This window comes from Haplochromis burtoni, unplaced genomic scaffold (genome assembly GCF_018398535.1).
Source record: "Haplochromis burtoni strain Fernald_Lab_line unplaced genomic scaffold, NCSU_Asbu1 Contig_319, whole genome shotgun sequence".
Taxonomy (NCBI): domain Eukaryota; kingdom Metazoa; phylum Chordata; class Actinopteri; order Cichliformes; family Cichlidae; genus Haplochromis; species Haplochromis burtoni.
In genome coordinates this window covers 316,139-328,774 of record NW_024582680.1, presented here as the reverse complement: position 1 = coordinate 328,774, position 12,636 = coordinate 316,139, and the positions used below count along the sequence as shown (strand labels likewise).

General features: G+C 43.0%; 1 protein-coding gene across 3 annotated transcripts in view; it reads right to left on the bottom strand.

The window, feature by feature from the left end:
* si:dkey-172j4.3 (diacylglycerol kinase delta) overlaps positions 1 to 3,163 on the bottom strand; it is a 93,630-nt gene extending 90,467 nt beyond the window's left edge. For 2 of the 3 annotated variants that reach the window (XM_042228346.1, XM_042228348.1), the window contains exons 1-2: positions 2,883 to 3,163; positions 1,455 to 1,819 (exon numbers count right to left, since the gene is read on the bottom strand). In XM_042228346.1, coding sequence (XP_042084280.1) covers positions 1,455 to 1,544 — 90 coding nt within the window. In that variant the 5' untranslated portion in view covers positions 1,545 to 1,819; positions 2,883 to 3,163. The remainder of the gene's footprint in view (positions 1 to 1,454; positions 1,820 to 2,882) is intronic. The other variant, XM_042228347.1, reaches the window with a different exon arrangement.
* Positions 3,164 to 12,636: the final 9,473 nt, after the last annotated feature.

The window sequence follows — 12,636 nt, the reverse complement described above, 5'->3', positions numbered from 1 at the left end:
CACCTACACAGAAAAAGTAAAAATGGACCGATAGTACAAATTTTTGGTATCGACCAAGTAATCACCTAATCATAAAAACTCAGGTAGCTCTTACAGCTCTTTAAAAAAAATAAAGCAATATTAATTTTATAGGAGTTAAAAAAACTTAAAAAAAATGCTGCTCCAATGATTCAGGGTTTTTTTTAGCATGAATATTTTCAAAATAAAAGACACTAACTGTAAAAGATGTACCTAGACTACATAAGTGCACTTTAGGCACTCGCTGATCTGAATATTTGCATATACAACAGAAAATGTCAGCATAGGCACGAGATTTTTTGGGTACCGGAAGGTTTCTGGTTTGTAGCCTGAGTGCTACTGACCAATCACATTTGAGCAGGATGTAGCTGCAGGCGAGTAAGCTGCCTGTGGTGAACAAAAGAGGTTCTGCATTCACTGAAACGCAACGTAAAAAAACAAACAAAGATGACTGAGCTTTACGTGTACGCACCATCGTGGAGCGAGTAGTTTTAACTTCTTAAACAAAGCCACCACCCCAAAAAAACAAGAACGTCACCTCCTCCTCCACAGTGGGAAATCTGAGCCTGCTGCAAAGCTTTTCCGCGAGTCAAGAAGTCAGGGATTTCAAATTCAGTACATGTCGCTGATACTCTATAAATGTGTGGGAAAAATGATAAAGTGAGGAGGTCGGGGCGGATGGATGTAGTCGTTTTCTTTCAGCTGCTCCGTTTAGGGTCTTCTCTGTCACACTAACCCTCCGTGTGTTCTCCTTCACTACATCCTCTGAGATCTTCCTCTTCTCCTCCTGCCTGAAAGCTCCATCTTCAGCACCCTTTGTCCACTATATTCTCTATCCTGCACATGTCCCTCTGATGTATTCATTTCTAATCCTGTCTTTAGTCATCAAAAACACAGTTTAACGGCTACATTTTCTTACTTTGTGTTCCCATTCACACATTTCCTGAATCTTTCTCAGAGTTTATCCACACTGATCCCTGCAGAGTGGACATCTCCCCGTGGCTGCTTCCTTCCAGGGTAACTTTGTCACATATAGTGAAGGTTTATACTCGCTGCTCAAAGGGGCTGTTAATAATTCCTGTATTTAAAGGCTGCTCCATGCAGATGAGGTATCTCGTTTAAAAGCACGTGTCTTCTTTCACCTGCAGGTCGAGATTAGTCAAGGCTTTTGTTATCTCGACATGACCCGAGGTAAAAGACTCTCGCTAAGGGATTGTATTACTTATAAATTAGGGCGTGTAAGTTGACTAGTCCCATTGTTAAAAGTGTAGAGTTGTTGTTTTTTTGTATTTTTACCCCTTCTGAAAGGGAAAGGAAAAGAAAGTGGAAGCAAAACCTGTTGAGGAGCCCCACCTATACTTTCACAATCTCTCTCTCTTTCTCTTTTTTTTTCCAATTTTAGCTTTAAGTGTGAAGATGAAGTGGACTGTACTCACAATGTGAGTCCTTTCAGAGTCTTGCGGTGATCCCAGCGACTCCCCAGCCCCCGCCACGTACAGGACGTTGGGGTTCAGTTTGGACGCCATCACGAATTTACAGCGAAAGGAGAGGAGAAGGAGTAGGAGGGCGAGGATAACAAAAAAGAAACAGAGACACGGGTGTGAAGGGGGTGAGAGAGATGGGTGAAAAGTTGCAGAAGATGTGGAGGGGTGGGGGGATGAGAGAGGAGAGGAGGAAGGGAAGAAGGGTGGAGTTTGGCAGGTGAAAGCCGGGCTGAGAAGAGAGATGATGAGGAACGGGACAGCAGCAGCAGCAGGATCTGGGACGCCACGCTCCTGCCGAACTCTATCCAGGGCCAACTCTGGAAAAGACGGAGAGATGAATTATTGATCAACAGAGAAAAGCTCGGGTTTTTTTGGCAGGGGGAGGTTGTCTCTCTCTTTTTTGCTGGAAGTTCCCAACATGTATAAACAAAGTGTGGCTTTCACAGCTGATTAATTTGCCTTCCTCCTTCCATGGCAGGCTTTCAGCTGACAGTGCTACAGACACAATGCACACGGCGCTTCTGTTTCTCGGTTCCTCTTTGGGTCTTCCTGTCTCCGAGCGTTAAACACTTTGAGGTTTACGGTGTTTTGGGTTTTTTTTAGGGCCCTTTTAGGCAAGTCACACAAAGTCAAACAATTATAATAATACATACAGCGATGATTGGGAGGTGGAGACAGAAACATGCTTCATCACCAGCCTCTGCGTATCTCACACACAACGTGTTTGGCATGCAGCAGTGCCGGGAACACACACCCTTACAGTCAATATATATGTGTGTGTGTGTGTGTGTGTGTGTGTGTGTGTGTGTGTGTGTGTGTGTGTGTGTGTGTGTGTGTGTGTGCTGTTCCTTGATTTACGACTTGGACTGATTATTCAAAAACCTGTCTGCGCATCTTTCACCTCTCTGCCGCCCCCGGTGACACCAAAAAACTTGCACACATAAGCGCTCAAAAACACACTTCAGCACAAACGCTGAAGAATGTGTGTGTGTGTGTTTGTGTGTGCGTGTGCGGGCTTTTCCTTTTGAAAAAGCCGATCAAACTGCGCTGCTGTGGCTCACATGTTTCAGAGAGCCGTACACGCAGACGGATGCACGCACAGCGGGCTTGCTGGAGCCGAGCGCAGACCATCCATCAGCCGTGTCTGTCCTCGCTGTTTACCGCGGGAGCTGTCGGCGGACACGCGACACAAAAAGAGTCCGGTCCGTGTACAAGGACCGCGTGCATATCTATCAGCTGGGCTCAGCCTCAGCTCAAAACGTCCATCAGCGACCTGCGGCCACCACCACCTCCTTTGCTTTGCACACACACAAACACACACATATATCTAACCCCCCTCCTGCGCCCTCCTGTTTTTATAAAAATGTTTTTATTATTCACCTTCGCTGCTTGATTTCTCCTCCAGCGGAGCTTGATCAGGTGCGCTGTTTCTGCCCCGCTCCGGTTGCCCTGTCTGGGTGGCTCGCCAGCCGGCGTCGGGGTGCTGCTGCGCGGGCGGCCGGCGGTCAGCAGCGGCAGGAGGAGCAGCAGGAGGAGGAGGTGGTGGTGGAGGAGGAGGAGCAGCGGCGGCGTGCGGGTCTCTCCGGTGGTGCTCGCCTTGCAGAGAGAGCGGTCATACGCATAGCGTCGGAGCGGATCTGAATCAGGTAGCAAGAGGAGGAAGGGGAGGGAGGGAGCAGGGGGTGAGAGAGAGCGAGCGAGCGAGAGATTTAAAAGCGGCCGTGTTGAGACGCTTCAAATCGCCGTATCGGGGTTAAACTGAGAGCAAATAACGTGCACAAACACACACACGCATGCGCCTGCAAGCAGGAAAAACAGACCTGCTGAACATAAGCAGAGATACGTTAATTAACACAGTGGACCTTTGAATGAGGGGGAAGACGTCGTTTAATCAAAATCGTCCTGAGGTAAAGAAAAAACAAACACGCAATGAGCTTTTACTGATTGTGCATTAGCGCTTAACAATAAGTGTGTAATTACAGCGCTGCCAAGCGTTGATTTGAAAGGCAAAAGTCGATTAAAATGCCAACAATCCTTTGTTGTTGTTACGTGCACACGGTATAAATGCCGTTTCTCAGCCTGGGCTGACTTGGGCGCATGATGGACGTGGTTGGTTTATGGACACCTGTATGCAGCTGGAAAGCATGCTCAATCATCCAGGTAAGGAAATCCTAGAAAGTTCATTCTCTTCATTCATTTCTTCATTTTCAGTGGAAGAAACGTTTTGTCACTCATCTAAGTGACTTCTTCAAACAGTAGAAGTCACATGGTGACCTTCAGTCACTTGGTTACTGAAGAAGTCCTCTTAAGAAGTTCAAGTGACTTCTTCACAACACAAAACAGAACCACCTTAACTGCATCTTTGACACATGTAGGAGCAGTGTTTCTAACTGTGCAATTTCTCCAGATGTGTCAGCTCCTCACCCGCTTTCAGAGGCTTAGAAAATTCGTCCAGTTGTATTCAGAACTCTTAAGGTCATTACCGAGATTTCATGACCTGAGGTGAGGGTCAGGACATAAAGTTACACCAGCAAAGTTCAGTACAGCATCTGCAATACTGCTGACGGTGCACCAATCCGTCAGTCATATTCTCACTCCACCTTTCCATCACTTGTGAGTGAGACCTCAAGATACATGAAGTCCCTTGCTTGAGGCATGCTATTTCTACCTATTTCTACGTACAAAGTAGGAGCATTCCACCATGCTGAATCTCATCCTAGCTATTTCACACTCAGCTGCAAAGTGATCCAGTGCACATGCCAACAGCAACACATCATTTGCAAAAAGCAGAAATGCTATTCTGAGTTCCCAAAGCAGAAATGCTCCTTATCCTGGCCATGCCTTGAGATCCTGTCCATGAAAATCAAGGACAGGATTGGGACACCATGCTCCTACAGTATAGCCGTCAGGTGCCCCAGGGACCTTTGTAAGGCCGTAAGTCTTCTCCAAATCTACAAAACATATATAGACTGGATAGTCAAACTCCTGTGATTCCACCAGCGGTCCTACAAGGGTAAAGATCTGGTTAACTGTTCCATGGCCAGGAAGGAATCCCTTTTGCTCCTCCTGAATCAAAGGTTCAACAGTCTTCCAGGGTCTCTTTTCCAGCACCTAAAATAAACTTTCCTTCGAAGGTTGTAATTGGAGCACACCCTGCAGTCCCCCTTTGTTAAAAGGGGAACCACCATACTGGTTTGCCTCTTTACAGGCACAGTCCCAGACCTGCATGCAACATAAAAGACAGCTCCAGACAACCAAGACAGCTCCAGAATGTCCAGAGTCCTTAAGATTTAAGGGAAAATCTCACCTAAACCACCAGGGAGCTTTCCAATAACCCAGCAACATCTACAAGTAATAATGTAACTGGTGACACTTCCACCAAGTCCTAAGGCTCTGCCTCCTTTACAGTGGAAATTTTGGCTGGATAGGATAGGAGTTCCTCAAAGGCCAGAAGTTCTCCTACCCAACCAATTACTGAATTGCCGCTCACCAAAACTTCTTTCAGGCCTGCCAAAAGTCCTCCTCCACAGCCTTCTTGAACGCTTCTGTAGCTGCCCTTTTGGCCTTCCAATACCTGTCTGCTGCTTTAGTAGACCCCCGGCCCAACCGGTCCCATACATGAAAGGAGGCTTATGGAATTACACGAAAGCCCGGGTCATATTTAGGACCACTGTCTAAATGGTGTACAAGTTTACAGATATAGATTTAGTCTTGCTCCTTTTTACCCTACAGGTAGCATTTATCAATTCACTCACATGCATACAGAGCCTTTGTTTTTTGTACTTTTAAGTGTCACACACATTCTTACAGATGCATTTTGCAATGGAGTTTGAGCTTTACCATCCAACCCAACGGCAATCGAAATGTAGACCGAGGGATGTGAGGACTGCACCACCTGCTCTAGCTCTGCCTGACCTACAGCCACTGAGTGCCTCTTATGTTTATTCATTTAATTGCCTTTGTTGGCTGACAGGCTGGGGTATCAAGCATTTTTGGACAGAATGGAGCACTTGCCAATGCCTGAGAAATCAAAGTCAAACAGAGTCATCCGTGGATTGAATAAATACACCTTCCACAATTGGAGTTAGAGGCTTTAAATGTTGCTCGCAGACAGCAAACAATCTCACCTCGTGTTCCATTTATCAGCCGCTCTGGAGCTTTCAGTCCTTTTACATGATCTCCAGCTTTCATTTGTTTGTGGAAACCTGTGCACGGCTTGAAAAATGAACGCTCTCTCTGTATACATATACATATATATTTTAATTTTAAATCCAGAACAAGCCATGACAAATCCCGAGGGCTCATAAAGCATAAGAAAAAAACAGTGATTATTCTTTTCTTGCTTTCCTATACTGCTTTGCCTTTCATGCTTCTTCAAGTGAAACCAACTGAGAAAGGGGATAAAACACAGTTGAACTCCTCACAACTCATGCTGCACTAAATCTATAACCATGAGCCAAAAAATAATAACAATAATAATAATCCTTTAGACGAATAATGACGCAATTGAGAGCCGGTCCAGTCAAATCTTTTGCTTTTAATGTGTTTATTTTCACAGGAAGGGGGGTGCAAACGGACTGGTTTAAAAATGTAGTGGCACAGCATTCCTCTCGCACACAATAACGCATTTCGCTCAAAGTGCTGCCCAGACATGCTCTCAAAAACTCGCCTCGCACTTAAGCGTCTGCGCTTCGGCTCTCTCAGATCTCGATCTGCTGACTGATTTGCGCTCAAATTTCAGCTCAGTCAATAAGGAGAGCCCACACCTAATGGAGAGCTGGAGCTCCATTTGAGAGATAGTGAGACAGAGTGATCTGCATTAATAAGGTAGAGAGTCAGAGCGAGCGACACGTGCACACTAACACAGATACAAGGAGAGTGACAGGCAGACGTACACACACACACACACTGGCAGCACTCAGTGCAATAGTAATTTGTTTACAGTTGATTAAATATTCATGCTGAATTAGCGGTGAGCCTGCCAACAGTCACTTCATTTACGCCCCGTGTGTGTGTGTGTGTGTGTGTGTGTGTGTGTGTGTGTGTGTGTGTGTGTGTGTGTGTGTGCCCTCCTCAGCCTCAGCCTTCCTCCACCTGTAAATGTGTGTTTTTTTTCTTGTTGTTGTTGTTTGTTGGCTTGAGAAAAAAAAGACAAGACACAAGCACAGGCATGCGCTCACACCTGATGAACTCCCCTGACGATCAGGTGATGTCCTTATTGTATTCGACTCTTTCCTCCGGTTGCCCTTGACAACAGTGAGAAAGAAGGAAGGGCGAAAGGATGGAGATGAGGGAGGGAGGAAGACGACCGAGTGCGAAAGAAATAAAACACATGTCAGCTGAGAGTATGGGACTTGTTTTTATAGTATTTCCATGAGGAATTGTTCTGGAGCTGGGGTTAGAGATAAACACTTCACTGTGGGACATATGCGGTGAGTATTTTATCGATCGATTAGTAGCATTGAGCCTGTAGGAAGCCTGAGACAGATGTGTTTTATCTGTTCCTCTGGCATGGCCAAAAAAATCAAGGTGACGGAGCCCTGCAGATATGGCATGAGCTGCCTGAGGTAATCAGATCAGCAGAGTCAGTGACCTCTTTTAAATCTCTCCTTAACAGATACTTTAATTGGAGAGCCTTTCCAGATTCATTTCTCTTTTAATTTATCTGTTTAAATGTTATCAGTAACAGTAGGAGGGAGGACCTTCATAGTGGGCAGTAAAAACCCAAGAATATTGCAGAAAGAACCCCAATGATCACAAAGTCCCCAGAAAGCAAGCACTTGGCAACTGTGGGGAAGAAAAAAGCCTTTTAAACATGGCTCAGAAAATTGGGAAGCACATCTATTCTGTTTCAAAGAATAAAAGCTGTTTTCTTTTTCTCTTCTTTTGTCCAGAAAATTGTTTCAAATTCAGATATATCCAGTTCCCAGTGTGTTGAAGATTTGGCCACTAATTTACATTTCTACAGTTTATGGCTCTGTTCTAAGACCACCGTGATGTACAAAAATGGAAAGGTGAACAGCGGGAATACACTGCGCCTGGTGGCTTCCCAATTTAGCTGTGATGCAGCCACTGGAGCTGACTGCACCCACCCAAGACAATTCCCGCAATTCCGGTGTTGCAGAAGCATCCGATCACTTAAAGTAGCACTGCGTTCTATTATATCTACTAGAGCCATGTTAAACTGAACAGAGCAGATAAGAAGGACAGACAGTCTGGCACAAGAACGGCATAGGGAACTATGAATTTTCAAAATAAAAGTGCTCAGCCAGACTAAACATTTAGCTTCTGAGATGATCCCTGAGTGATATGAAGGCATGAGAAGCTTTATGGAACAAGACTGCATCAACGATGCGGCGTCAAAGACATGCATTAATTGTATTCCCATGCTAAGGCAGCAGATCTGCAGTAATAACCCTGTACAGAACAGAGAAGATACCAATACCAATAGACCTAACAAACATGGAACTAGTTTGAAGGTGGGTTGCAAAGGTGCTTGCAAGAGAGAGACCTATGCACAGGCTAAAGCTGTTTAAGTTGCCCTATATATGCTGCTGTGATCACTTCGAGACCACCTTCGAAATGAGGACATCCAACAGAGATACGATAACCAAACGAGGAGCAAGTTTGACAGGAGTTCCTCTGGCGTAAACGACCCAACCAATGGAGAATCCCACAAACGGCACCGAAGAAAACATGGCTAAAACAGGTTGAAGATGACATCAGAGATCGCAGAATAAATCTCGACGAGGCCAGGACAATCGCCAACGATCGCCATCCATGGAATTGAGTTGTAAAGGAAATTCGACAACCACTGGCACCCACAGCAGTGTATAGGCTTAGGAGCCAATCCAGGCGTAATGCCAGCTACGGATCAAAGAAAAGAAGACACCTGAAGCCACACAGCTATCAAGCTGGTTACCCCCATCAACCAATACTTTTAAACAGTAGGAGTGATCTTAATTATCATAACGTCATACACTGCACACACAAATATGACACACAATTCTTGTTTATGTATTTGACTTATATACTTAAATATCTTATATACAGTATGCAATATGTGCTGATTGGACCAGACCATGTGCAGCTCTCTAAGCGGGCATTAACTAATTTATCTCCAATGTTATATATTTTCTTTGACTTATGTATTGCCTATTTGCTTAGTGCTGTGTTGAGTATTACTAGTTGGTTACATTTTTTGTTGTTAGATTTGTTTCTATTTTTGTTCCCCTTATGGATCAACCGTGTCTGATTAGCCAGAATTTAAGTCCGCTCTGTCCACTTTAGATCAGTTTTATTCTGTTGAGCAGGTAATTCTGTTCATTTCACCTCTGTGTTGTTACTTAATTTTGTATATTTTTGCAGTTTTGGGCAAATAAAACCAGTTTTTCTCAAAAGAACCAACGTGTCTTTATGCTATGTGTAATCACCTCGGTCTCTCAAAGGTGCCATCCTGAGGCACCAGATGATGTGGGCTGGCATCGAGATCAGCTATTATTAGATGATGTACTGGGACTGCAGGCGGAGTTTACCTCCATGGCCTGCGTGAACTAACACTGTGCTCAAATTCTGTTTGAAAAACAACCCTAAAAATCCACTGAAACGTTTTTCACAGTCACCTGTGTAACGAGAGAAACCCAGTGATCTCCTTTGAGCAAACACTTGGCAGCAGTAGGGGAATAGAAAAAAAAATAAAACATGGCTCAGAGCAGGCTCAAAGAGGGCCGCCATCTGCCTCCACCATTTGGGGTGAGCACAGAGGAGAAAGCAGAGCAGAAAAACCAAAAGGTGGTGGATTGTGTTGTTTGTGTCACGTTTAGGAAAATTTAAACCTTTTTTATTTTATCATTTGATTGTGCTAATTAAAAGTGAGATAAATCAGGTGTTTCGTGTGCTTCTTTTACCGATCAGACCAAAGAAGCTACAGTTCTTTGGAAAAGCAGGAGGAGGCAGGAGAGATGAGGAAGAGCCAAGGCCCTGGCGCCTTCGCTCGATCTGTCACACACAAACTCTTTCTCTCTCTCTCACACACACCTCCTTCAAGGTCTCCCGGGGAGCTGCTTACAGGTTGTCAAATTTCCTCTCGTCCTCATCCGAGTGGCGCGCAGCGTGAGCAGCAATCAGAGGCGAGCAATAAAAGAAACTGATAACAGAGAGATAATTAACAGCTCCGTGTTACGTATCAAACTGAAGGGCAAATTAGCGCACAATCATTATCATCATGCAGCAGACTGTCGCACTTCCTGTACTAATCTTTCACAAAGCCAGTTATACCCTCACACCCTGTATTTATCTCTTTAATAATGTGCAGCTAACACATCGCAGGAACTGCTCTCGCTTTGTATTCTCATGCTTATTACTGCTGCTGTTTGCAGAGAAAATACACATTATTTAGTCTTCTGGAGAAAGCAGTGGTGCTGCTGTTTCTCTGTGGTCACTATGCTCGTGTTTTGGGCCTTTGAGTTGCATGTAAAGCACACATAAATGCTCTTTCTAGATGATTGAACTATTAGTGCCTTTTGAAGCATTTTTATAGAATTATCCAGCCTATAATATGTCTTGTTGTGCAGTTACTTGTAGTAACAGACCATTCAGGAAGTCTCTGCTGTAGGTGAGTGAAATGCTAGTGCTAACAGTGCTAGCAGGTAACAGTGCTACAAACTGCAGTTTGTAGTGTTTGGCTTTGTTTTGGTTGGATGCTCCTTAACTGTCCAAATATATTATTCTACCTACCTGTGTACAATCAAATTCAAAAATTGGTTGTAAACACACTCCTTTACATTGTTGCCAAGAGCTGAATAGCTTTATTTTTGGTTAAATCTACTATTTCATATTTAACACTCTATAATAGAAACAGAAGGGTCAAACGTAAACAGGGAAGCCTGTCTGATGGCACACACACACACATTCAGTGACACACATATCAGATGGGAAATGCCATAATCCCAGTCCTAATCCTACTGTCATTCATGTTGTCACCACCTACAACTAAACCCACACACACACAGCGCAAGAAATGGTTACATCAGATCTTAAAATAAGCCGGCCCACAAATATCGAATATGAGTCACATAAGAGAGTTCACGGAGGGAAGTTAATGGCTTCTGTTGAAGAAAACCGTTTCCTTACTCAGCCATTAAACGTGTCTTTTAACGGTTATTTTTGAAATCAGCTGTTATTATTTTTGTTTGCTGTCAAAGCAGTAGCTGCATACCTATCTGACTAAATTACAAGATACTGAAACAAGATTTAAGGTTTTGTTAACAAGCTTTCTTTCTATCAGAGAAAATATTACATGTTATACCATAAAGTCACATTCAGGCAAGAATATTTTCAAAATAAAATATCTTTCTTATTGATCTTATCTGTTGTGGCAGTTTTGATTAAAAAAACCTGCTTCTTGCTTTCAAACCATGTCTACTTTTACTATTTACATACAACTAATAACAAACCGCATATTCAGGCTGATTGTGGTAACATGCTAAAACTGCACAGGCAAACTGTATCTGCTTTATACCTTCCAAATAATTGAGATTTTAAAAACCCTTAAAGCCTTCCTAAGTGCTTTGCAATTGATCTCCTGATTAACTTTAGGACAACAGAGGTTAAAAACTTGGCAAAGAACCAATATACTTTTAAAAGGTCAATAATGGGTGAGGGCAACATTATTTGAATTGATCTGGAATCGACCCCGGGCTTATTGCGTTGAGTAATTAGAGACATTCAGGGGAATTGAGCAGCAGTTATTCCAGTTATTCCTTCACTAATCCTGGATCAAGCCCTCAGTACTGCATCTTAAATTGTTTGGAGCCAACATGATGCAGTTCCTGAAGCTCACTTAGTGTGTGCACCCTCTGCCTTGTCAATGTATGCACCATGCGCTACTATGCTGCCACCTAGTGATTTGTTCTATTAAAAGAAATGAACCTGGGGTGTGCAGGAACAGACTCAGCATGCAGAGGAAATTCAAGAAAAAGGATAAGAGGAAATGAAAAAAAAAACAAGAAGAAGAGGAGGCTGACTTGTTATTGGAAGCTCGATAAGCGGTGGTGAAGTCTAACGATAGGCTCTTTGAGGGTATTAATTATTAAGTGTGGTCTACGATTTCTCCTTTGATCTGTGGGAAGGGGTAATCACGGTTAAGGCTAATGAGGCGTGTGATGAGACGAGGGGAGGTGAAGAGCAGCAGAACAGAAAGAAAAGAGGATGGGGATGGGAGACAGGCCGCTCGTAACATCGGGAAATGGCAAGACGAGGATTAAAGGTGAAGATGGCGAGGAAAAAAGGAGGACATTTCATTATTCCTCACCACAGTGTCTGTCTGTGATAAGGATTAGAGTGGCTTGCTGAGTCATTATTTTGCTTATCGGAAAACTCAAATACAATCTTCTCAGTGTCGCGTACCTCCAGAGTAAATATGTTGAGCATAAAATAAAAAATAAGCTTTTTTGTATTTAAATGTTTTGATTTAAAGGCTTCATTGAACAGAGTTTAACAAATCTGAAAAAGTGTCATTACATATAATCTGAATTCAACAGAGTAGGGTTGCATGATTATGAAATGTTGGGCTGATACAATACAGTCTTTGAAACAGCAGGTTTGCAGAATACCGATATATTTTTCCATAACGGTTTATTTTTGCTGTTAGTTATTTTTTCCTTTCTGTCATAATAATACTTCAAATTATCTTTGATGTTTTTAACTTTCATGTGATACGACGCGCACCCCCAACATCGGAGAGCGTCATTTAATAGACTGGTATCAGTCAACAAGACTGATACTTCGAGCGATATTTTGGTTATTTCTTATTAGTCACATTACAAAAAGTGAGTGACTATAATCAGCCCTGATTAGTTATGAAATTCGTTTAAGTAGATTATTACATTGTCATGGATAATGTGATTAGCGTTTGATCAGTGCTGAATACGTTCCTCTTTAAACTGAAGTGTCTTTTATTAGTCTGACGGTTTTGTTATTGTGACTTAAATGTGTTTGTTTTTACTTATGATATGGATCAGAGTTGTTTTTTAATATATTTTAAATCCCTTTTTCTTCATATTAAAAGTGAAAAATATTTTGATTAAATTCTACAAGTGTTCTATGTGTATTTCTTTTTTAAAAAAGAAGAAAA